Raw genomic sequence first — 24497 nt, 5'->3', positions numbered from 1 at the left:
CATTTTTAGTCATTACCAGAAAAATAACTTATTTGACAATTTTCACCTGTTTCAAGTAAATTTTCACTTGAAATAAGTAGAAAAATCTGCCAGTGGGACAAGATTTATCTTTTCATTACAAGCAAAAAAATCTTGTTCCACTGGCAGATTTTTCCTCTTATTTTAAGTGAAAATCGACATGAAACAGGTGAAAATTGTTGTTTTTTCTAGTGATGAGTCTTGTTTTGAGTGTAATGAGATTTTTTTTTTTTTACTAAAAATGAAACATTTTAACTAGAGATAAAACAAATATTCTTGTTAAGATTTTGAGTTTTTGCAGTGCAAAACTAAAGAATTACAAAGTTTAATCAAATAAATGTAGGCTTTACAGGCTGTTGAGCTGTAGTTCAAGCAGTTATATCACTAATTAAATCAAGTTCTTTGTCATTTTCTGCTTAATGTTTGACCTGTTCCCAGCTTTCAGTTTTGATTGATAGTGGGCGTCTGCGCGACCGAGGACCCCTAGTGGACAGTTTGGGAAACGCAAAAGGAAGCTGGCTGCTCGCTGGTTACATGTCGCAGCCAGCGGCGGGTGAGAGAGACGAATCCTGCTCGCAGGTGTTCCGGGAAAATGAAGAGTGACTCGTAACTGTGCGGCTTGTCCGGGGATGAAGGATTTATCTGCGTTTGCAGTGATTACGAAGGGCTGACAACTCAGAGGAGACAGAGAGAGAGCGAGCATGAGCTCAGGTAGGGGCCACACTTCTGCGTGTTGTTGCGTGACGGCGGCTGTCCGGGTTGATGTAGAGTTGCCACCCGTCCCGTAAAATACGGAATTGTCCTTTATTTGAGAAAAAAATGTTGCGTCCCGTATTGAACTAATACGGGACGATTTGTACCGTATTTTCATTCACTTTTACACCATATTCTAGTTGAATTATTGAAATAAATTAACTTTTACAGCATATTCTAGTTGAATTATTGAAATAAATTAACTTTTACACCATATTCTAGTTGAATTATTGAAATAAATTAACTTTTACACCATATTCTAGTTGAATTATTGAAATAAGTTAACTTTTACACCATATTCTAGTTGAATTATTGAAATAAATTAACTTTTACACCATATTCTAGTTGAATTATTGAAATAAATTAACTTTTACACCATATTCTAGTTGAATTATTGAAATAAATTAACTTTTACACCATATTCTTCACCTGTAGGCTATATTATACATCTGGGCTGATGTGGACATACGTAGCATAGGAGGATATTTCAGTTGCTATATGGTTGTCTGTCTCTACAGTCATGAAAGTTCAATGCTATTAAAGCACTTTAAACTTTAAATCAAAGCATTTTGTTTTTTATATAAAATAAACACATTTTTATTCAGTTTAGAAGTTTTAGGGCTTTTTTTTTTGGCTCCTGCGCTGCTGAAATCAGGGCGTCCCTTATTTCTATTTCTGAAAGGTGGCAGCCCTACCAGTGCATATATTTAATCAATTGCTTGTTTCATAACATTATTATATACATGGAACATTTCCAAATAAAATAAGACTTTTTCTTTTTTTTTTAATCTCAAAAGAGTACTCTACTGTCAGCTGTTCAGCCTGTGGTTTTCTGAACAGGGAAATATTTGAAAACAACATCCCTTTCTGTCAGCAGTGCAGTCTGCTTTGACCTCCACGGGAGATTAGGACAGTAGTTCAGCCAGATGTACCAGTCCATGAAGCTCCCTACTCCCCTTCCTCCCCTTTTTTACCTCCCACTCTTCATTTCTGACCTGCTTCTCCTCTTCCTCTACTATGGGCTGGATTACTGCGCTGTTGCCTGGAGTTGCAAACAAAGGCCATGTGAGCTTTATGGAGGAGGAGTGCTTTACAGTTTTTGTACATAAAGTTCTCACTAGGTTTGGATTAGTTGTAAAAAGGACAAACAAAACAGGTTTAAAGAGCAAACATCTAATTGGGTAAGGTTTGCCAAACTGATGGAAGTACAGCAAATATTGATTTAGATATTTATACATTATTCTTATCTTTTCTATCGTATTAGATTTGATGCTTTGTGTTGTGAGTGATTCTGAATTTTACATGATAATCAGATGCTTTGTGGTTCATTTCTCTCTCCTCAGGCATGCAGAAACCAACTGTGGCACCTAAACCAAAGTTGGCCCAGTACCAGAGGGCAGGGCCGTCTCCCCCAATCCCCAAGAGAGATGGCCTCTCGCAACCTTCTCCTGCCACCCAGAGGAAGGCTAAACCAGCCCTGGCTCCCAAACCCTGCCTCGCTAAACTTACCCCCAAATCCAAGCCACTCATTTCAAAGAGCCAGAGCCAAACGTCTGCATTAGAAACCCCAACGACTGTTGGGCGTCTGAACTCTGAGAATGGATTACAACAAGGGGGCAAGAAGCCTGACTGGGATTATGTTATTCCTATTTGTCTTTGTAGCCAGGAAAACTGCTCGTGCATCAGGAACAGAAACCTAAAGAAAACAGAGAAAGACTTTGAAACGCCACTCCGGGATAGGACTGTGGAAAACAGAGAGGCTGTTCTTACGTCCCGGGAAACGCTCGATCACCACCAGGGGAAGGCAGGCAATGGGAACAGCCAAGTGATAAACGTTTCTAATCGCAAACCTCTACATGAGACATTTATTGCGGACAAAGATCCCAACACAGACTCTGATACCTCAAGTCCTGAAGTAAGTGTCAAGCCTCGTCTTCCTCACACCACGTTATACGATGAGGAACGTGCCAATGCAATATTTCAAAGTGTACCTGGACAAGGACCAGAGGATGTTGCCTCAGAAGAAACCAGGTTGTCCCCGCCTAAATCAACCTCTAGGAAGCCTCTCCATGTCCCTGTACCACGGAAAGACCGAACAGCTGTCCAGGTCCATCAGGAAAAGGTGGAGGGACAGAGGGAAGAGACTGCAATCGAGGAAGGGAGGGAAGAAGACGTCAAAGAGTGCAAAATGTCATTAGACGGGATGGGCAGCTCATTCTCGTCTGTCAGCGGACCTGAGAGTGAAAACAAACTGCCAGTTTTTCTGTCGGCGAGAAGAGCTTGTGGCCCACCAGTACCTCCGCCCAGGAAGAAGCCTTTCCTGTGCAATCCAAAGAAAACACCAACCTCTGCTCCTCAGACACCACCAAAGGATGGGCAGGAGGACGATTTGGCTTGGGAAAGCAGCATCTATGAGAGAGAGATATCCGTTGACGGGGATGATGAAGAGATTCAGAGGGAAAGAGAGGCTGAATGTGGGTCCACAGATAGCCATTTGCTCAGTCCACCAGAGATCAACCAGTGTCGTAGCGTCGCAACGGCAGCGGAGGAGAACGCGATGGCTAACGTCACTCCAAAGAAACCTCAGAGACACAAAAGCCCAGTATTGATGAAGAAAAGGGAATTTCTTGAGGAGGACGAAGCAGAGAAGTTAGAAGATTATGAAGCAATACAAGTCTGTCCGCTACGACATGGTGCTCCAGAGGAACAAATGACAAGAGAGCTGTCTTTGCCGCCAAACGAGAATTCAAGCAACAGCCTTTCGACCGCTGTATACGCCAAATCTTCTCGTTCCAGTCTGAACAAACAGAAAGCCAAATCCTTCTCTACTGCTGATGTCGCTCGCTCTGACGTACAGAAGAGAAACACTTTTCGGAAGCTCCTAGACTCAAAACTGAAGATGTTTCCCAAGATGATCGCGAAAGGCGGCCAGAGCCCAGTGACCGGTTCTGAACAAGATTTGCTCAGGGACCAGAGCACCTTTGAGGATCCCAGCGCGGAGCGTAAACTCTCCTGCCCGCTAATCGGAGTTGAGCAGAGTGTGGATGGAGACGAGTTTGAAGAAGTTCTCCCCCGTAAAAGTCATGTCTATGAGGACATATTGGACTACACAAACGTGGATGTGGGCAAAGCAGAGTCATCTCCTCCGGGCTCCCTCTCTCAGCCATGGCATAATTCACTTTATGATGATGAGGGCATTTATGAAGAGCAGTTGCCATATATGTCTCTGGTGAAAACACAGTGTCAGACGCCAAAGGAATGCGACAGGTATATCTTGTTTCGATCATACTCAGCGTCAGGAATGCCTGAAGATGCCTTGAGCCTATTTGAATAATTCAGCTGCAAACTATCTAGCTAATGACAGAGAGGTGCTGTTATTAAAGCAAAGGGGGAGATTACGGAGAGGGAGACTGTATTGTGTCTTTTGTTGCAGATTGTTGGCAGGGCAGTGTGATGAAAGTGGCGGCGCGAGTGCTGACAAAGCTTTTCAGGTGTTGGCAAATTGCTGATTAACCCAGTCATTCTGAATATGTATCATACAACATTATTATAAGTAGGCCGAAAGCTTAAAAAAAGCCTAGTAGAGAAGGATATGTAAGGAAAGGTTTACCAGTCATCAGTTCACAGCTGTTATCAGTGAAGTGCCAGGGCCTTCTGTATGACAAGGTGGTTTCCACCCTAGCATTGTGCCTCTTCATGTTTATTCTGAGGTGTATTTGGAACTGAAGTGGCACCTGGTGTGTTTCTTAAAGGGACAGCCTCCTGCTGAGGCTTTAAAGTGCAGTAAAACTCTGGAAGCGATAAGCTTCCATCTGTTTAGCTTCGAAGTCGGGACTGACAATGATGCAACACTATTCACTGTATTTGTACATGTCTACTGATTTAAAAACTGAATCCAGGTGTATGTTTACGGTTAACTTAAAGGCAGGGTAAGTTATTTTTTGGATTACTCTGTTGATAATTTTAAACATCAGCAAAACACGGTGAGCTAAGTCCTTGCTTCCTCGCCCAATTTATGTGCACAGGCTCTTTTGCTGATAAGTTGGAGCAACGTTTGTGATTATTTTTGGGGACAGGTTACCCCGACTTACTTACTTTCCAGTTTATGGAGACAGGTGTGTGTTTTTTGTTGTTGTTGTTTTTTGACGGTGTACTCATGAGACGGCCAGCTAGCAGGTGAACAGAAGATATTCAGGGAATGGGACAATAAGAGTTCTGGGTTAGGAATTTCATACAATTGGATACCCAACCTTTTAACATGAAAGAAAAAATAGGAACTGTTATAAACATAAAATTAGATGAGCATTTACTTTATTGAAGAAAGTAGCAGCCATGTTGGATTCAAAGGTCAGGGTGGGTGAGGTTTCTCCAACTCTGAGTAGGAATTGTGACTTTAAGGTGCATTCCAGTTAAAACCTCCGACTAGGAACTTGAAAATTCCGATACAATACTTTTCAATACAAATGGAGCTCACGATTAAACCGGTTCCTGCTGTTCAAAGTTGATCCAAAGAGACTACAACATGACAAACCTCATAAGAGCAAGTGGCATTGTGGAAAACAAAAGGCTGTTTTGCTTTTCATTTTGCATCAAAGCTCATTGTCAATATAAAGTATGTATTTATCAATTTTCTTTTAAAGAACACATTTTTTTTTTCTGGTCCAATTAGTGGTTTCTTACCCAGTAATTTGAAGGGAGGTTGAAGAGACATTGTCTTTCTAGGTTTTAAACCTGGAATTTAAAATATCTAAACACGCCTGCACTTACCACTAAGTACGAATGGTGGTAAGTGTGGACATGTTTGCTGGTTTTAGTTTTTTTTTCTTTCTTGTCTGTGTGTATATTCTCGGTAGTACGGGGTGTAATAATCCCTTTCACAACAGAAAGGGATTCATTTGGAAAAGTGGGATTACATTGACTGCTTAATGCGTCAGCCTTTTTAGTTAAAACTGGGCAACGATCACGTGTTCAAAACACGCTGAGCGGCTCACAAACAGAGATTGGACTCGGTTAGGTGCAAAAGCCAAGCGGAATACAATCCCAGACTTAATGCTCGTTGGCCTCAGCCTCTCTCTTTTGCTAGAGCTCGGTTCAGGGAGGTGCTGCCGTTTCAGCAGCAGCGCTCCCTCAGGGTATTGTGGTATCTTAGATATGCAGCGCATCTTTGGTTCAGTTTCCTCTTGACTTCTTACTGACAGTCATTTTAAAGTAACAATTAGTTGCCAAACTGGGTGATGATTATTGTTTTGTGTCTGGTTTGGGTTCCTTTTCCTTTGCTGAGTTCAATAGTACCGGTACTTAGAGAAAAATGCTTGTGCATGACCCGATTCACGCAGCTGAACCGGTGTTTGTAATGCGTAACAGCAACAATGATTATCATTTCATGTTTGTTCTGGGATTGTGGGGGTTGTGTGCACCGTTTCCTGCAAACTCCTCTCATTTTTGCTTCTCTGATGTAAACAAAGCAGGAAACGTTAGAAAAATTCTTCAGATAATTGGCCAAGGGAAAGAATTTAAAATTTAAACCTCACCTTTCCTTCAATCTTCTATCAAAAAAAAAAACCCCATCATGCACTCTTCATTCCAGTGGTGTGCTTTGTGTACGCTTTATACGTGTCGTTGTCTACTGTGTTCATTGTTTTTATTAAGTGCCTTCAGCTGATTTTGTACAACGTGCTCACTCTCTGGCATCTGTCTTTGTTATCTGACTCACCATGCTGACCTCTCAAAGTTCTGTCGATGAGGAGATGGCTTTCCAGAACGAGGCCCCCTCGGATGACGATATTGAAGCCAACACCTCCGACGACGACGAGGAGGATGAAGATGATAGCAGTTCTGCGTCGAGCAAAGGCGACCCTGACCAGCCAGATCAGACTACGGTGAGGAGTGATTATTGGCACATTTATGACTCGAGTTCCTCAAAGTGCTCAGAAACATTTCCTGGAATCGTCTTACAAGGATTATTCTGCAGGGAAGAACTATTCTTGCTTTTCAGGGACATTGTTGATACACCTTTTGTTTCTCTCTCAGTAGTTTAAAAGAACCCTCTGTCTATTGTTGCGTATGGTAAGGGTGGTAAACAGTTGTTGGGGAACAAAACAACATGAAATGAAGCTATTTTGGGTGAGAAGAGAAAACCTGTTTGAGCACAATGGCAGTTAATGTTCGCACAAGAGGCAGGAGAACTATGTCAAAATAAATCCCAACTTCAGGCCTTGGACAAGATTCACACGTTATTCTGCTTATGTGGTAGCGTGAGACAGACTGAGGTTCAACCTTGTATGCGAGTGTATAAAGAGGTCAATTTGTAGAAGAATCTCTGCCTGCCAGCTTCTGTTTTATTATAAGTCCGTACGAGTCGACTGACATCAACTCTCAATAGACACAAAAGGGCGAGAGTTCATGGCCTCTGCTGCTAACACTTGAATATAAATATCTAAGCACAAATCCAGTTTTCTCGAGGCCATAAACTCTTCTCTTTTTGCATCTTTTGTCAGCAGTTTGCACGACATCGGTAGTACTAACAAATGACAGCGGTTGATATCTTTTAGTCTCATCAGAGGCTTAAAATAGGTATTTATTTTTACGTACTTCTGTTTCCTGCATGTTAACAGCATTGCCATTTTGCTAAAAACACATATTCCGTTGCGACTCAAAACTTAGTCTCCAACAAAAGTTTTCACTCCTCACTATCTAATAACAGACTCAGGAATGTTAGCTTGATCAGTTGCACGCCAGCCGAATAATTCTGTTTTTGCATCTTCGTCAGACGCCGACTGGACAGAAGAAAAGCAAGATCCACCACATCGCCACGGAGATCATGAGCTCTGAGAGTGTGTAAGAGTTGCTGTTTTTCTCTTTTTTTTCCCACCCAGAAACCAGAGTTTCACTTTTTTTTTTTTTTTTTTATTTATTTAATTTGCACAACATGAATGTATACATAAACATGACATGATAATTCATTTCCAGAGGAAAGATAACAGGTAGTGGTTGTGCACGTGAGGACAGAAACCCTAGGGGGGCTTATGCAAGGACCTCGCCGTTTACAGGACATTACATGACTTGTTTATTATTAGAAAGTAAAACTAGAACAGAAACAAAAACAAAATAAACAGCAAAAGAAGACAAACAAGAAAAAAACAATCAACAAGCAGAGTAAATAAAAATAACTGCAGAATGTTAAAATACTAATACAATAAAAGTGAATACTAAAACAGAGAGAACGAGACAAAAGATTGGCAAAGCAACACAGGTAAGGCATAATCATCATATCAATGGTATATCTCTTTCCTTTAGTTTCTTACTTGGGTAATTAATTTATTAATTACACTTCTTTTGTAGGTGGACTTAATATTTTTCAGCTACTAGTGACGTCTAACTTTGCAGCTATAGTCATTTTTGTTTGTCCCAGTTTTACCATATCTATCACTGATGCTCCTCTTACTCTGTTAAATAACAGTTCAGTTAAGTTCAATCCATTTTTCTGGCTATGGCATTAATTGCTGCCATGAAACAGAAAATATGATGATGACGTGTCACAGAATACCACAAAGGACCACACAATGCACATTGCACAATGATGTTTTGTCAAATTTTGTTTTGCTTTTGGTTCCGCTGTTGCATCCTCCTCTGGTGCTAGTTTCCAGTTTAAAATAAAAAGAAGCCTTCCAGTAAGACGTATGTAATGGTTTGTGGAGAAGTGTGTGACTGTCATCTTAAATGACGCTGCAATGGTGTGAGAACGACAGACGACCTGCATTTCATTGAACCCATAACTCAAAACTTTAGCTTAAACTGTAACTTTGAATGCGTGCACTTTGTACTTCATAATACGAGGCTCTTTGCTGTCTGCCTCATCACTTTCTTGGTTTGTTTTGTCTCCTTCTAGGTTTGTTGATGTCCTGAAACTGCTACATGTTGTAAGTACCCGCACATGCCGCGCTCCAGGGGTCTTATTCTGTGTATTTGTGACGCAGATCCGGTGTGCCGTCTGATCGTACATTCAGCATGTGTATTTGATTAAGCCGGCCGGCGGGTCACACCCCGAGCAGGCCGACTCCCCTCAGTTTGGCTCACATTCCTCATTCTTTTCCCCTACGACTCTCAGTAAATGTGCAGAATGATGCAAACCCAACATTTGACTTCAACACACTAACCTCGTCTCCTCCTGGTGTTTGAGGAATTTAATCTGTAACCTATGAAAGCCAGTAAAAGATGTAATCATCTCCTTCCTTTTGCTGCACTTCACATAAAAAGTTTGGGTCACATGACAAAGCTCTCTGGAGGAAATAGTGGCAGTGCGATCGATCGTTGTTTCTGATCTGGGATTTGGACTTTCACCTTGACCTCGATGGGTTGTAATTTGTGGAAAAACAGAAAGAAACAACAATGATGTGTCACATTGAAAGTGAAGGGCGGATTTACCCCTCAATGGTAACGTTGTCGTAAGGATAATCCTAAAAGTGTGAAAAGTAAGCCATAATCGACATGCTCACCGTGGTCCACAATGTTGTCTCTCATGTCAGCATACTAATATTAGCAGAACATTAATTTTAGTCAGTGTTCGCATGCTAATGTTTGCAGAAAGTGATCCTCAACCACCTCACTTCAATGGCTTTTTTTCTTTCTTTGTTCCACGTCTGAATTTAAAGCAATAAATTGGTTTATGATCTGGGGCGTAGACTTTTAATTTGGCAAGGGGCTCAGCCAGTGCATAGATTGTAAAAACAATAGATGACGCATTCCCTATCCATTAGTTTAGGAGGTTTTAAAGCCTCTTTTTCTTCATACTGAGCATAGCCGTGTTATTGGAGAAGTCTGCCGAGGACACGCCCACCGCATGTCAATGGGAGTTAGCAGTGGCCACCGGCAGACGTTTACAGACGATTTAACTTGCTGATTCTTTCGGTCGGACAAGAATATTTAGGTTTTTAAATACCTGACATGTTTCGGCGATTACTTCCAGTGACTCATGTGACTCTTATGAAGGCGGAAGTAATCACCAAAACATGTCAGGTATTTAAAAAGGTATTTAAAAACCTGAATATTCTTGTCCGACCAAAAGAATCAGCAAGTTAAATTGTAAAGCCATGGACAGAATGAACTTTATTAAATGGTTTACAGCAGAATATCCCAATTCAGGTGTTGACTCGGTGGCGTTTAGCCGACGCTGGGTTCGTACAAACTACCAATCGCTCAGGTAGCTGCAAATGCCCAGTTGTCTCTGGAAAAGATGTTGTCGTTAAGGCAGCATATGCTGCTCTAAACCTTCAGTGGACACTTCAGGGACTGATACAACCCCACACCAACGCAGAGCCTGCCTGTCCTTGGCAACAGCTGTCTTTTTTTGCCTGTGGCACCAATTTTTCCAGCAAAAGATGATATTTCTTCATAAATACATATGGAATAGATATTTCCTCTGCCCGTCCCAGAGGCCTTTGATCCATAGACTGGAGTAGGTTATTGTAAGGCTTTCCTGTTGCAAAGTAATGTTTTAAAGTGGAATTTGTGAATTTAGTCCCATGATTCCTTGTCTGTGTGATTACATCAAGTATTGATGACCAACGGTTCTTGATGGAGCTCCATCTGAGTGATTGGAGATCACAGGTAGTCACTTTCAACTTGTGTGTTTAACTTTTTTTGCAAGGCTAAGGAGTAAATACCTCCGGATTCCTTGAACTGTTTGATAACATTATTTCTCTGTTTAAGGAGAAATAAGCAAATCCAATCTCATTGTTCTTTAAGGAACATTGTTATTTTTTCACGCTTAATCGATTTTATCTCATGTTTGTTGAGAAAATGGAGATAATCCACCCTTTGAGAGACAAGCTCACACGATTAGTCTCTCCTCAGTTCTACTATTGTACCACATCATTACAAGCACTTGATGACATCAGCCATTTGAAATATTCTTTTTTTGTCTTTCACTTGCTTTTTACAACTAAATTACCACTTTTTTTCTTATTTCTTTGGAATGTCTTGCAGGCCTGAGATGCACAAATAGATATATATTCACAAATAAAATGAAATTGATGAGAAAAACATTAAATAAGTTGGAAATGTGAGAATCGTTGCACTTTTTTTCCTTGTTTCCATTTTCCAGCACCTGTCTCAGGTGTACCTCCCCTTAAACCTAATATAAGCTGGGATCCTGCACCCCTTGATAGATAAAAGTCGGTATAGAGGAAGAATAGAAGAGATTTTTTAACCCAAATCATTATTTATTTGTGTTTTATAGTAGAAACATTTCACTCAAACTCACAGATGTCATGTCAGGGAGGTGCTATCAGAGCTAGAGTCACAGGATCGTCAGAATAATAAAAATAAATCATCTGGGATCTGTAAATACCGTACAGACCAGCCGCATGAGGACCTGCGCTGCCATCAGTGCTGTCGGGGAGGGTTTTAGGTTTTGGTTTCTTTCTTAGTCTTTCCAACTCTTGTCATGTGGCGTTGCCATCAAATTCCAAATGGCCTCGTTATATTCAGGTAAACGAGGAAGGATTTGGAAGCCGGTGCCTTTTATTTTTATCCACATTTCACATGATGTCTTTTTAGGAACTGGTTGTAATAAAACACCATTGATAAGCTTCACATTAAATAGAAAGGATTTATAGCCAGACCAAGACCATTGTTGCAGACAATTGTGTGTGTATGACACATAAAGAGGAACAAGAACAAGTTATTTCTTTAAAGCAAACAATAGGGATTATGCAGTGTATATTTCATACCGAAAATAGTCCAGGGAACCGTTTTTAATTCAGCATGAGCTGCCATTGTAACTAATGAAAGTCATTAGGAGAGTTTGAAAGTTAGTTGTTGGGTTTTTTTGTCATATTTTTACATCCTTTTTTTTACAAAAAAGCAGCAAAAGCAAAGGCATGAGCAGATGTTTAGAGAGAATGCAGCTGGGCTGAGTCATGAGCAGTGCCGCCCCTCTGCAGAGCACGGACAGGAAGTGGCGGGTCCCTGTAGACCGGGGAGGAAGGCCGTCCAGTGATGCAGATCTGTCACACACATCCAGGTCCAGAAGCATTTGGACATTCAGATTCAGTGTGGGCCGAGGATGGATTTGAAAAAAATGATCAATTTGTGATCCAAGTGTAGACTTTCAACTTTAATAAAAGAGGTTTTACAAAAATACGACATTTACTATCTAGGAATTAAAACAGTTTGGAGCAAAGTACTTCCACTGTCAGGGGTACAATGGTTGTTAGGCAAAGTGACATTTGTAAACATGTGTAATTTTTATTATTTGGATGGAAATCCCTTTCAGCCAGTGACCTTTACGCTCTGCTCTCATGGCGATCACTGAGGCAACAACACTGGGTTTTATTATTTACAAGGCTGTTTTACTGCTACTCTGAACAGATCTTTTATTATCTTATAATCCCTTAATCATATGCTTATTGTACGTTTTTATCTGGTTTTGCTTTTGCCACCGGTGCACCTAAATTATTTTATGATGTTTTAGTTGCATTTAAGTTGTTTTTAATTCTCTTTTGCACACTGAACCAGTGTGCCTCTTAGCCAGGTCTCCCTCAAAAAAGACATTTTATTTCATCCTGGCAAAATAAAGGTTACATTAAGACAACAACAAACAAAAACAACAAAACAGTGAGTGGCTGGCTGAAGTCCAGAGTCCGTGAACATCACCTCGTTCTGAGTTTCCCCTCTGGAGATGCTTTTCCAGACCTTCCCTGCAGCCACTGTCAGTTTGGTCGTCAGTAGCTGAAAAGTTTGCTCCGTTAGCTCCAGATCACACGACCCGCTTGACCATTGATGAATATTTAATATCTTTGCTCGTTCCATTGGTAGCCATACCATTACACCGCCTCCGGCATGCTTGAAAGGCAAGCGTGGTATGGTTTCTTTTTGTTTAAGTTTATTTAGGTTTTATTGTTGAACATGGGAGGCTCCTTTAGTTGTTCTCTGACCAAGTCGAATCTGGTTTTCCTGCTCTTGAATGTCATGTCTTGAATCCTCCTTATTTACACCCATAAGTACGTCTCTTGACGATAGATTCTGACAATGATACCCTCTCCAGAGTGGTCCTGCCCTCTGTAGATATTGTTAAGGGATTCTTCTTCATTGAGGAAAGCATTTATTCATCCATTTTATTTGACTTCTGCGGCCTTCCAGGCGTTTTAATGTTGAGTTCACAAGTGTTTTTTAAACCGTTGATTTGGCTGCACCTAAGATTGCCGTTTTTCTAGATTTACGTTTTTTCAGCCTAATGCCCAAGTGATTACCTTAACTTGTATTAAGAGCTCCTTGGACTTCACATTTGTAGTTTCAGTCAAAGGCCTGATAACAACTCCGAAAATGTAACGAAAGAGAGGACTATACCTGGTCAATTATCTTCTTTTCAGTAGTCCATGTACATTTGAGTCCCTGAAAATGGAGATACTTTAATAAATCAAAGCTAAAAATGCAGATGGATCACATTACAATTGTTTTATTTCAAATCCATTGTGTTGTTTGAAGGAAGACGTATAAAAGCACCGTAAATATCTGATTATTTCTCTTTTAAATAATGCTAAATGTTCATCCCCAACCATTTCCATCACTGTCAGGGACCTACCCAGGTTCTGTATCATGTATTTTTATTTATTCATTTGTTTTAAGGAGCTATGCTTCTTTCCTGTCAGCTTTAAATCTCAGCTGGAGGCAATAGCAGTTGTATGCCTTGATAGAAAAATATTTGTTTTTGCAAAGATTAAAGGATTCAGACCAAACGTCTTCTTGACTGCGCCGCTGTAGATTTTGTTCTCTTGACTCTTATCAAAAATGTTTATTGACTGAAGACAGCCACATCGGCATTGTTATCGTACTTATCTCATAAAACAAGCAGATATTTCTTCTAATTTGCTGCCTCATACTAGTCCACGTGACCCGGGTTCCTCATAGTCAGCTCTTTTAGTAGGAGCAGTTTGCAAATGTTAACCACAGGAACTCTTTAGTGGGCACTTGGTCTGTAAGCAATTTTCTTAGCAACGTGTCCCCATAAACCACCAACAACAAAAAAAGTCCACATCATCAAAAAAAAGAGGCGAAAAGCGCCCCTCGGGCTCCACCGCTCCGCTGCTTTAGTCCTGATTCAGAGTGTTTAATGCGAGTCAGGTGTGTGTGAGTCGGTCATGGTGTCACAGCCGTCCTCCAACTTAAAAAAACCCCAGAGATTTGAGTATAAACATGACTGTGATACGGGATTTGCTGAGAAGAGTCTTTGCACTTCAATCTGACCAGATCAGCAGTTCCTCTATTTGGCCTACTCTTGTTTCTGCCTGCGTGTATGTTTGTGTGTGAGTTCCCTCATTTGACATTATTCCTCCGGCCTACAGGACTTCCGTGATGCAGTCACCGCGGCGCCTCGTCAGAGCGGGAAGCCTGTGATTGAGGAACGTCTCCTGAACCAGATCCTGTACTACCTCCCACAGCTCTATGAACTCAACCAAGACTTGCTCAGAGAGTTCACGCAGAGAGTGGCCAAGTGGTATGCCAGAGTTATAAAACATCTTTTTACTCTTGTGTTTACTTGGCACACATTTTCCATGTGGCTTAATGTATTGTAGTATTTCTTTTACTTTTTCCTCACTTTGGTTCACGTCAACCACGTTAGTCAGGCATTTCTTCTTAGCGTTTACTTCTTCAGAGTAGCTCTTTCAACCAATACTAATTCTGACCACATGGGGGCAGCATATGGAGAATGTCGTCCATTCGTTTGGATGCTGTTCCGTTTTTCTGCTGTTAGAACGGCAGATTATTTGATGACATCACAGTTCAGTTAGCAGGCTAACACATATTCAAAAACATCTACAGTTTAATTGAGTGCAAAATCAATGCTCTAATTATTAATACAACTCAAAATCGGCCGTGAAGTCCTGGCGAAAAAGTGGTAATTTGTATGTTTAAAAAAAAAAAAAAAAAAAAAGGTTTTATCTGTGTTATGAATCATGTTTGAGGGAAGCAAAAACCAAACATTCAAATAAATTAATAACCACAAATTTTAAGTCAGAAAAGTAACTTTTTCAGATGAAAACATCTTAAAACCTTTTAAAAATACAAATACACAACTATATTAGCTATAATATAGCTTTCAGTTTTACCCCTTTCTGCTGGAGCTACAACACTTTCAGGGATTTTGACCGTTCATGATTAGATGTTCGCTTTGAATTAGAACCATGCACCTGATGACATGTACATTTCACATGTACACAAAAACATAAGTGCAGATATTCTTATCTGCACTTATGTTTTCGTGTACATTACCGTACCAATGCACGGTGTGTGTGTGTGTGTGGGGGGGAGACACTAAAAGTGCACCTATTACTGGGATAAAGTTGTATTATTTTTAAATTTAGCAAAGTATTGCCAGAGTTTGTCAACACAGCAGATCTGTTGGCTCCTGTGTGGTCATAAGTGGTAATATTACATAGAGTGGCTTTAATTCTAATGCATCTAAATGTATTTTAATTTAATCCTGTAGCCTTGCTCCAAAATCTACTGGTATATATCTATTTTTTTAGCTTTGCTTTAGGCATGGACATAATGCCTCGGTCTGCAGATACAGTTTTCTATGTTCTGAGCAGTTGGTTTTTTGTTTGTTTGTTTTTCTCGTGTGCAGGGATGGGAATTCTCAGCTGGCAGACATTTTCCTGAAGAAGGGGCCGTATCTAAAGATGTACTCCACGTACATCCGGGAGTTTGACAAGAATGTGGCTCTACTGGTCGAACAGACTAAAAAGAACGCAGCATTCGGCGCGGTAGTGAAGGAATTTGAGGTGAATCTGCTAAACCAGTTTTTTTCTGTATGATGAGGTATATCCTTTGGGTGTGTGATTTTTCATTACTTATGTGTGAGTAAAAGGGATCTGTGTTATATTCTGCTTCTGAAAATTGTGTCATATGTCAAGTATTTTGTTTTTTTTGTGCCTTTTTTAAATCAAGGCAAGTCCTCGTTGCGCCAACTTGGCACTGAAGCATTACCTACTGAAGCCGGTGCAGAGAATTCCCCAGTATCAGCTGCTGCTCACAGGTACATCAAATACTGATCAAACACTCCCTTACACTTTTACCCCTGTACACATTCAATTTAGATAAAAATCAAACTTCATTTAAATACAAAGTCATGTTTTTGTGAGCTGCTAAACTGTGCTCGACTGTATCGTGCTGTATCATGCTGCCCTCTTGTGTCCACAGAGCAGCTTCTTCTTTTTTTTCTTTCAGCCCTCAAATAATACGAGTTTTGAAGGGGTGCCCAAATCAGATTTGGTGACATAACAGCAGCTTTAACATGAGTTGCACGTAGTGTTTCACGCAGTGACTGGATTAGAGCTGATCCTGCAAAGCCAAAATGTGAAGAATGTTCCTCACGTCATTCTCGTATTATTTCATTATGCAATCACCTTTTTCAGCCAGGATTGTTTTTTTCCAAATAGTTTGTGTAATGCAAACTGAGCACCTGAAAACTGCAGTGAAACTAGTTCCTGCTTGTTTGGTCACATTGCTGATCCCAAAACTAGGTTTATGTAATTTTTTTCTGTTTGTTTGTTTGATTCAGACTACCTAAAAAACCTGTCGGAAGACTCAAATGACTACAAAGACACACAAGGTAAGCCCATGGCCTTTTTTGTGTTTGCTTCAACAACAAAAAAAAAAAATCGACCATTGCAACAGAATTGAAACCTTACATCTCATTTATGTGATTAAAACTTTATTTTTCTCTCTCTTATCCACAAAGCTGCCCTGGCTATTGTGAAAGAGGTGGCCAATCACGCCAATGACATCATGAAACAAGGGGTGAGAGCGAAATATGAACTTTAATTACACCGCTTAGAAAAATTAAAGGGAACACTTAAATAACACAATGTAACTCCAATTCAATCACACTTTTGTGAAATCAAACTTAGGAAGCAACACTTGATAGACAATCAATTTCACATGCTGATGTGTAAATGGAACTGACATTAGGTGGAAGTTATAGGCAATTAGCAAGACGTCCCCAATAAAGGATGGTTCTGCTGGTGGTGACCACAGACCACGGCTCACTTATGCTTTCTGGCTGATGTTTTTGGTCACTTTTGAATGCTGGCGGTGATTTCACTCTCGTGATAGCATGAGACGGAGTCTGCAACCCACACAAGTGGCTCAGGTTGTGCAGCTCATCCAGGATGGCACATCAATGCGAGCTGTGGCACGAAGGTTTGCCATGTCTGTCAGCGTAGTGTCAGAGCACAGAGGCGCTACCAGGAAACAGCCCAGTACATAAGGATATGTGGAGGAGGCCGTAGAACCACTTCCTCCACCTTTGTCCTGCAAAATCACCTCCAGCAGGCCACAAATGGGAATGTGTCTCCTCAAACAGTCAGACACAGACTGTATGAGGGCCTGACGTCCACAGGTGGGGGTTGTGCTTACAGCCCAACACCGTTCAGGGCATTTGCCAAAGAAGACCAAGATTGGCAACTTCACCACTTGCACATTGAGCACATGTGACAGGGAAAATGTATTTTATTTATTATTTATGTCACATCTAAGTGATCCCACAATGGGGAAATGTATTCTCTGCATTTAACCCATCTCTAGTCAACCCACAGTAGGAGCAGTAAGGGTTAACGGCCTTGCTCAGCGCCCAAAGTGGTTGACCTTGGTTAAAATCCAGGGCTTGAACCTGAGTCCTCCAGACCCTCAGTTTGACGTGATATAAGATCATTACATCAAAGCTGGATCAGCCTGTAGTGTTTTTTCCACCTTAATTTGAGTCACTCCAAATCCAGACCTCCATGGGTTGCTAATTTTGATTTCCATTGATCATTTTTGTGTGTGGTGTTTTTTGTTGTTGTCAGCCCATTCAACTATGTAAAGAACAAAGTATTTAATAAGAATATTCCATTCATTCAGGTCTGGGATGTCTTATTGTGTTCCCTCTTTTATTTCTTTGAGCATTGATGAGAATGTCTTCTGTTTCTGATGTTTCTTGCTTTTTTTCTCAGGATAACTTCCAGAAGTTGATTCAGGTTCAGTGTCGTCTCAATGGCCACCACGAGGTCGTCCAGCCTGGACGAGTAAGACCTGAATTATTTTATGGTTTGCACACAGACAGATGTTTTTTTTGTTTTTTTTTCATCAGTCTTAGAAAAAAAATCACAGGTATAATTAAAATATAATGATGTTTTTGTTTGCTTTTGAAATAGAACTTGTTACGCTACAAGAGTAGTGACTTCATGTATTTTCCTGACTTGTACATCAGCAGGCACAAACCAAAGCAGCTAAAATGAATTAAGTCCTCATTTGCATCAATCATTTTCAACAAGTTTAACACCCTTGCTGTCAAAACCCTTATGTGCGCTTGAACTCAAATAAGAGGAAAGTAAAAACAAACCTTACTGAGTCTGAATATTGAAACTACTTCACGCGTTTCTGTTCCAGATCTTCCTCAAAGAAGGTGTCCTGATGAAGCTGTCCAGGAAGGTCATGCAGCCGAGAATGTTCTTCCTGGTACTGTACACAGCTGTCATTTTCCAGGCTCTTATTTCCTGCTTTTATAGCCCAGTCACAATAAAACCACTAGAATTGTGTCTTCTGCCTCGGCCAGCTGCACTTTCAGCTCAAAACACAGAGTTGTCACATGCTGTTCCTCGTAAAAGATCTGATTTAACTCTTGAAACCTTCCGTTGTGACGCATAAACGGAACCCGGAAGGCATCTTTTTTAAAACCTTTCACTTTTGCCAGTGTTTATTGATCTTGCTCTGAAGTGTTTCAGACGACATAAAAACCACATTTCCTTGTCGTTTGTCTCTTTTAGTTCAACGACACGTTGCTGTACACCACTCCAGTTCAGTCAGGCCAGTACAAGTTAAAAAACATACTGTCCCTGGCTGGGATGAAGGTGAGAATCTCTATTTATCTGCACATTTCACATCATCTCTACACTGCATTATTATAACGAGAGGAGCTCCCCACTGCGGTCTGATCATTCTAAAAATAATTACAGGTTAGTAAACCAAGTCAGGAGGCCTATCAGAATGAACTGAACATAGAAAGCGTGGAGCGCTCCTTCATTCTCTCCGCAAGGTAATTGGACAACACGTTTATTATTTTTGTTTCATTTCATGATTCTGTTGTCATTTAATTAGATATACTTTTTTTTTTTTGCTTTAGTTCGGCCACGGAGCGAGATGAATGGCTTGATGCGATATCCACTGCCATCAGTGACTTCACCAAGAAGAAGATCAGTTTTATATCAGGCAAACCTCTGGATGAGGTGAGGCGGCCTCAGACACCACACCCCATGTGCGATGGTGTCTATACGATAATATCTCAGGGGGTGTGTTTGTGCAATCAATGATAACAACCGAGCTGGGTTTTTATTCTTACGTTCAGGTAGAGATAAGTGATGGATCTCCTCTGGGATCCAAAGCCCCCATATGGATCCCTGATCCGCGGACCACCATGTGCATGATCTGCACCTGCGAGTTCACCCTCACCTGGAGGAGACATCACTGCCGTGCATGTGGAAAGGTCTGGTGCCAAAAATATTCCTTAGTTATTTCTTCTTCCAGGTTTGATTATTTCATTTCAATTTCATTTCAATTTTATTTATTCCGTATCATGGAAATGGTAGTTCACATACATGTTCCATTCCATGATCGAAAAGGGGCAAGAAGAAGAAAGCCTTATATTACAAGCTCCTTTCTCAAAAAAAATAAAACAATACATATGAAGATGGTCTGTCCGTCTGTTCAACAGTCACTGCTTATATAATACCAAAAAAAATAATGAAAAAAACAAAACAAAACAAAAAATAAGAAAACATACACAATAACTCACCAACAACACCAAAAACAAAAAAACAACAAAAGATATTTTACCCGTTCATATTGTCTGATTATGTTGTCTTTATACAATTTCTTGAACTGGTGAATATTTTTACAATCCTTTAAATCAATTGTTAAGGAGTTCCTGAACTATACTGAAATACACATTTGTTTTAAAGTAGTTCGTGCAAACGGATGTTTAAAATCAAATTTCCTCCTATGGTCCTTATTTTCTGAACTAAACACAAAAAAACGTTGTATATTTTCAGGCAATATTCTGCCTTTTGCCTTGAACATAACTAATAAAGTCTGTAACTCAACAATATCTTTACATTTAATTAATCCTGCATTGATAAAGAGTCCATTGGTGTGTTCTCTTGCCTCCTTTTTATGTTTTATTATGATTTACATTAAAAAAAAAGATGACTACAAAACCAGCTGAATCTGCCAATTCACTTTCTTCTAAAGAAGATTAATGCACCTCTCATAATATATCGATAGGAAATAAGTAGCTGAGTAGCATTTTACTTTCCTGAGCAATAAAACTAGACGTGGGGGGAAACCAAGCCAAGCGCTGCTCAAAGTAAAATAGATATTTTATCCCTGCCAAATACGGTATATGATTTTTAACAGCCGATGGCTTGTTGATTTCATCCCAGTAAGTAACTGGACCTGCAAAAACGTACTTTACGTTCCAGCTGCAAGTTATAGCTTTAAATTATAAGTACAGACACACGAGCCTTTAAACGTTTAGAAAAAGACATAAACGCTCCTTTTTTTTCGTGTCTGACAGAGTTGAGGAACTTTTCCTCTGGTAGGTCGTTGATGACGGGGACCTTAAACAGCTTGTAGAGATGCACGTGATGATGTTTCTGCATTAGAAGCTTCTGATGGATTAAATGACCTTATTACAGTAATTGGAGGCCATCGTTTAGGTGTATTTTAAGGCACCCGCGGGACCAATATCTTAAGTGACTTCGAAAGAAGTCAACCAAGGTTAAGAACCGTGGACTTGACAGGCCTGCATCTCTCCTGCATGAAGGCCTCGTGTTCATCTGTTCAAACAATATTAACCAATTGTAAACGCCAGTGGCACACGTATATATTTTTGTACAAAAAAAAAAATGTACAAATGAGGCTTGAAACGAAGGAACTGGACTTCCTTTTCTTTACAAAGTCTTCAGGATAGAAGATGAAACATCACGTTGAGGGGCTCTTTCTCTGCAGTACACATAACAAAGAGAAGATAGTGGACCATCTCAGTCCTGGGAAGGAAATTCCTTTTATATTGCAATGATGGATGCAAGCAAGAAAAGCCCATAACATGACTCAGCACCACCAGATCTGTCAGGAGAAATGCACAGATTTTTTTTTTGTGATGTAGTGTGTGGCAGGGTGGAGAGGTTGATGGGACACACGCACCTGTGTCCCATCCGCCTCTCCACCCTGCCACATAGTGCTTTTATTTATATATATATATATATATACAGTATATACACATTTTTTTTTTTTATTATAAACGTGGCATCCACAATGATGTCTAACAATATACACATATTTTCACCCCCTTCCAAACCCACCCCTCAGACCTAAGCATTCGATGAAAACAATTAATAATAAGGAAAACAGAAAAAAAGATAATACAACAATAAAAAACAAACAAAGGCAAAACATAATAATATCAAAAACTGGACAAGGATAGCTGCAACAAGGTAGTCTATATCAATTTTAAATACATCTTTCAAGTTTGGCTTTAATTTGATCTGCTGCCATATGCCAAAATAAAATATTTAGTTGTTTTGCATTATGGATTCAGGCTGTAGATATTTCCAGAAATGCACAGAAAATTAAAGGCAGATATTGCTGAATGTTTACTGACGACCTGTCCAAAATGTCATTTGGCATTTCTACTTAATGCTAACCAAGAGGATGATTCTCTCATTATTATTCATGTTATGGAAAAAAAGAAAATCAGGAATCCTTATTGATCTAAAACAGGAACATTTCCTCAGCTTTGCCTTCAGAAGGTGTATTGTCTCTTCTCTTATATGTAAATATATGTACTATATGTAAACGTATGATTGCAACTGTGTTTTGAACATGTAAAAGACGAAATTCTTACATTTTACCATCCCATCAGGTGGTGTGCCAGTCTTGTTCCTCCAACAAATACTGTCTTGAATATCTAAAGAACCAGTTGGCGCGAGTCTGTGACCACTGTTTCGTTATACTTCAGGAACAGAAAAGTAAGTGTGGCCTGCATCTATCAAAGTTCACGATATGATCCTAAATGTTGCCTTTTTTTTTTCTTTCTTTTGCCGTCGGTCTAGACATCAGTGTGGATTAGACCCAGGCAGCTCTTAGTTATCTGTCTGACGATAGTAACAGGTTTTATTTGATCAGGTGAAATGGCCTCGTCAGCAGCGATATCCCCTGGAAACAAAGCCACCTTTGCGTTCTCCAGAAGGACCAAGAAGATTCCCGCAGCCCTTAAAGAGGTAGCCAATGCTTTGTTCTGCTCCACTTGCACTGTTCTTAATCAGAGACTTGGCTCTGAAAAGTGACGGTATTATAAAGAGAATTTTATGGTTTTCACAACTCATGTGTCATATTTCCAGACAAACGGGTCATAAATGTCTGTTTTATCCAAAGAAAGGAAGGGAGTGGGGGCACAGAGTAACACTTGACCAGTTTTCGACTAATCGTATATCATAGGAACAATCTGACACTAAAATGTCACACATCCATCTATTATCTACACTTGCTTATTAAGCTTTGGGTGAAAGGCAGTGGTTCACCCTGGAGAAGACAACAAAATGTCATGTTTTAGAGCAGTGGTCCTCAACCTTTTCATCATCAGTGATGTACCCCCTGTGAAATATTTTTTCAGCCAAGTACCCCCTAACCAGCGCAAAGCACTTTTGGTTGTAAAAAAAAGACCTAAAACAGAGCACTGTGCCATCAGTAACTGATTTATGAAACATAAAAATATTGCTGCTATGCTTCAACCACGACTCCATCGTTGGTCCAAGTGATTGACAGGTGAAGCCAGGTGATTGACAGGTTAGGTGGAACCATCCTGGTGTGGGGGATACTCTGCGGTTTTAGGATAATAAGTTGAATAGCCTACTCCTGAAGATGAAATTCATTTTATGAATTTAGACTTATATTTTCCTCAATTATTTATGAAATAATTATTTTTAAAGGATTTTTGCATGGATGCTACTTTTTAAATATATGTATATTTTAAAATCTCACCTGGAGTGTCTTCACGTACCCCCATTTGAGAACCACTGTTTTAGACAAACTAAGTGTTTAAAAGCTGTCTATGCCTCAGCAACAATATTAATATCAATTTAATATATTTATAAAATATATTCTATTACAATTACAAGATCACATCCTGCAAATTTCCCCTCTGTGGGACTATTAAAGGATTATCTTATTTTAGGATTATCTTATCTTATCTCTTTACAGTGGACATGAATATGAAATCTCGCTATGGAGAGATAAAAACTACTTTTTGCATGAGATTGAAAGTATTTTGTTCTGCTATAAAGTCTGACATTTTAACAAAGACAAAAATGGGAAGTAACTATTGGGATTAACTTGCTTTAGGTGACGGCGAACACGGACAACTCCTCCATGAGTGGGTATCTGCAGAGGTCCAAGCACAGTAAAAAGCAGGGCAAGAGGCTATGGTTTGTCATTAAAGACAAGGTCCTGTACACGTACGCTGCAAGCGAGGTAAGGTCTACTGACGTCTGCTGAAGCTCTCACCGTAAGGAGGTTTATCTTAAGTTTATCCGTCGTTTGTCCTCTTGTCTTTCATGCAGGACGTTGCGGCCTTGGAGAGCCAGCCTCTGTTAGGCTTTTTATTGAAAGTTGATTCCTCAAAGAAGACACAGTTTACACTCTACCACAAAAACATACTGTATTACATTTTTCGAGCTGATGATGTCCAGACGGCTCAAAGGTAAAGGACCAGGAGGGATGACGGTTATTGCTGCTCACTGAGACACCACTAATGTAAAGTATTTTTTTCTTTTTAAACAGATGGATCGACTCATTCAAAGATGCAGCTGTACTGTAACGTCAGTGGACGATGTGTGCAGCTGTTGATCAGACTCAGGCCAGCATGAAAAGGTTTTCCACCATGACCTTCAAGAGTTCAGCCAAAAGCATCTGGAACTCTTTAAAGGACTTAATAAATAATCCTAATAAAATGGACTTCATTTTTTTTTTTTTCTATTTTATTACTCAGACAACTTTTCTACAAACTTTATAGGGCATTTATTTCATATCATGTTATTAATAACACTTTTTGCCTTAATTTATGGAATTTTAAGGCCTGTAACTTTGTTTTTCTTTTTATTTTCATTAATTAGTCAATGTCTGACTTGAACCTCTGTGCCACAGATTTGTTAATAAAAGTATATTGTTGAGAGATTTGTGGGGCATACTGATATAACACTTTGATTCACATTTACCTATTGCACTTGATAGGTCAAATCAGATCATGCAAATCTTTTTTTTTTGTTATTTAAAAGGTTGAGCCACTGGCAACGGAAGACACTGTATTCTTTGTGTTGGCACATGAATGATCCAACTTATATTATTGAGTCTTACTTTTGCCTTTAAATGAAGTATGTTTTGCACTTTAGACACTCAAATGGTTGTAGATGAAGGTTTTCCTTGTATGCACATCCTATTAACAAAAATGTCATGAAAGATTTATCAAATTTAAATATAATTTTTATACATTTAATTCTGTTTTGTTACAGTATGTATGCCCTGATAAACTTTCAATACCCATTAAAACATACTTTAGTTGTGAAAATATATTGTTTTGTGGTCAGTCAATGGGGGAAAAAAAATCCCCCTATTAGATTTCTTTTTATGTAGAT

General features: G+C 39.7%; 1 protein-coding gene across 1 annotated transcript; it reads left to right on the top strand.

Annotated features, from left to right (window-relative positions):
- Positions 1–538: 538 nt before the first annotated feature.
- Positions 539–24432, top strand: LOC133443775 (FYVE, RhoGEF and PH domain-containing protein 6-like). Its single transcript, XM_061720991.1, has 21 exons — positions 539–729; positions 2115–4038; positions 6503–6650; positions 7541–7608; positions 8660–8690; positions 14115–14266; positions 15398–15554; positions 15721–15808; positions 16334–16384; positions 16514–16572; positions 17766–17837; positions 18202–18270; positions 18579–18662; positions 18768–18847; positions 18935–19037; positions 19157–19294; positions 21731–21836; positions 21994–22088; positions 23209–23337; positions 23427–23566; positions 23647–24432. Exons 1-21 carry the CDS (start codon positions 720–722, stop codon positions 23681–23683), a joined length of 3741 nt encoding a protein of 1246 aa, XP_061576975.1. The 5' UTR covers positions 539–719; the 3' UTR covers positions 23684–24432.
- The last annotated feature ends 65 nt before the right edge of the window (positions 24433–24497 follow it).

This window comes from Cololabis saira, chromosome 5, assembly GCF_033807715.1.
Source record: "Cololabis saira isolate AMF1-May2022 chromosome 5, fColSai1.1, whole genome shotgun sequence".
NCBI lineage: Eukaryota > Metazoa > Chordata > Actinopteri > Beloniformes > Belonidae > Cololabis > Cololabis saira.
The sequence above is the reverse complement of the archived record's forward strand: the minus strand, read 5'-3'. Positions and strand labels throughout refer to the sequence as shown.

What these genes read in the sequence shown, in the direction of transcription:
- LOC133443775 (XM_061720991.1), top strand. An exon ending in TCCTGAAACTGCTACATGTT is followed by an intron (nt 8,691 to 14,114) that starts GTAAGTACCCGC and finishes TCCGGCCTACAG; the next exon opens with GACTTCCGTGATGCAGTCAC. An exon ending in CAGGCAAACCTCTGGATGAG is followed by an intron (nt 19,038 to 19,156) that starts GTGAGGCGGCCT and finishes TCTTACGTTCAG; the next exon opens with GTAGAGATAAGTGATGGATC.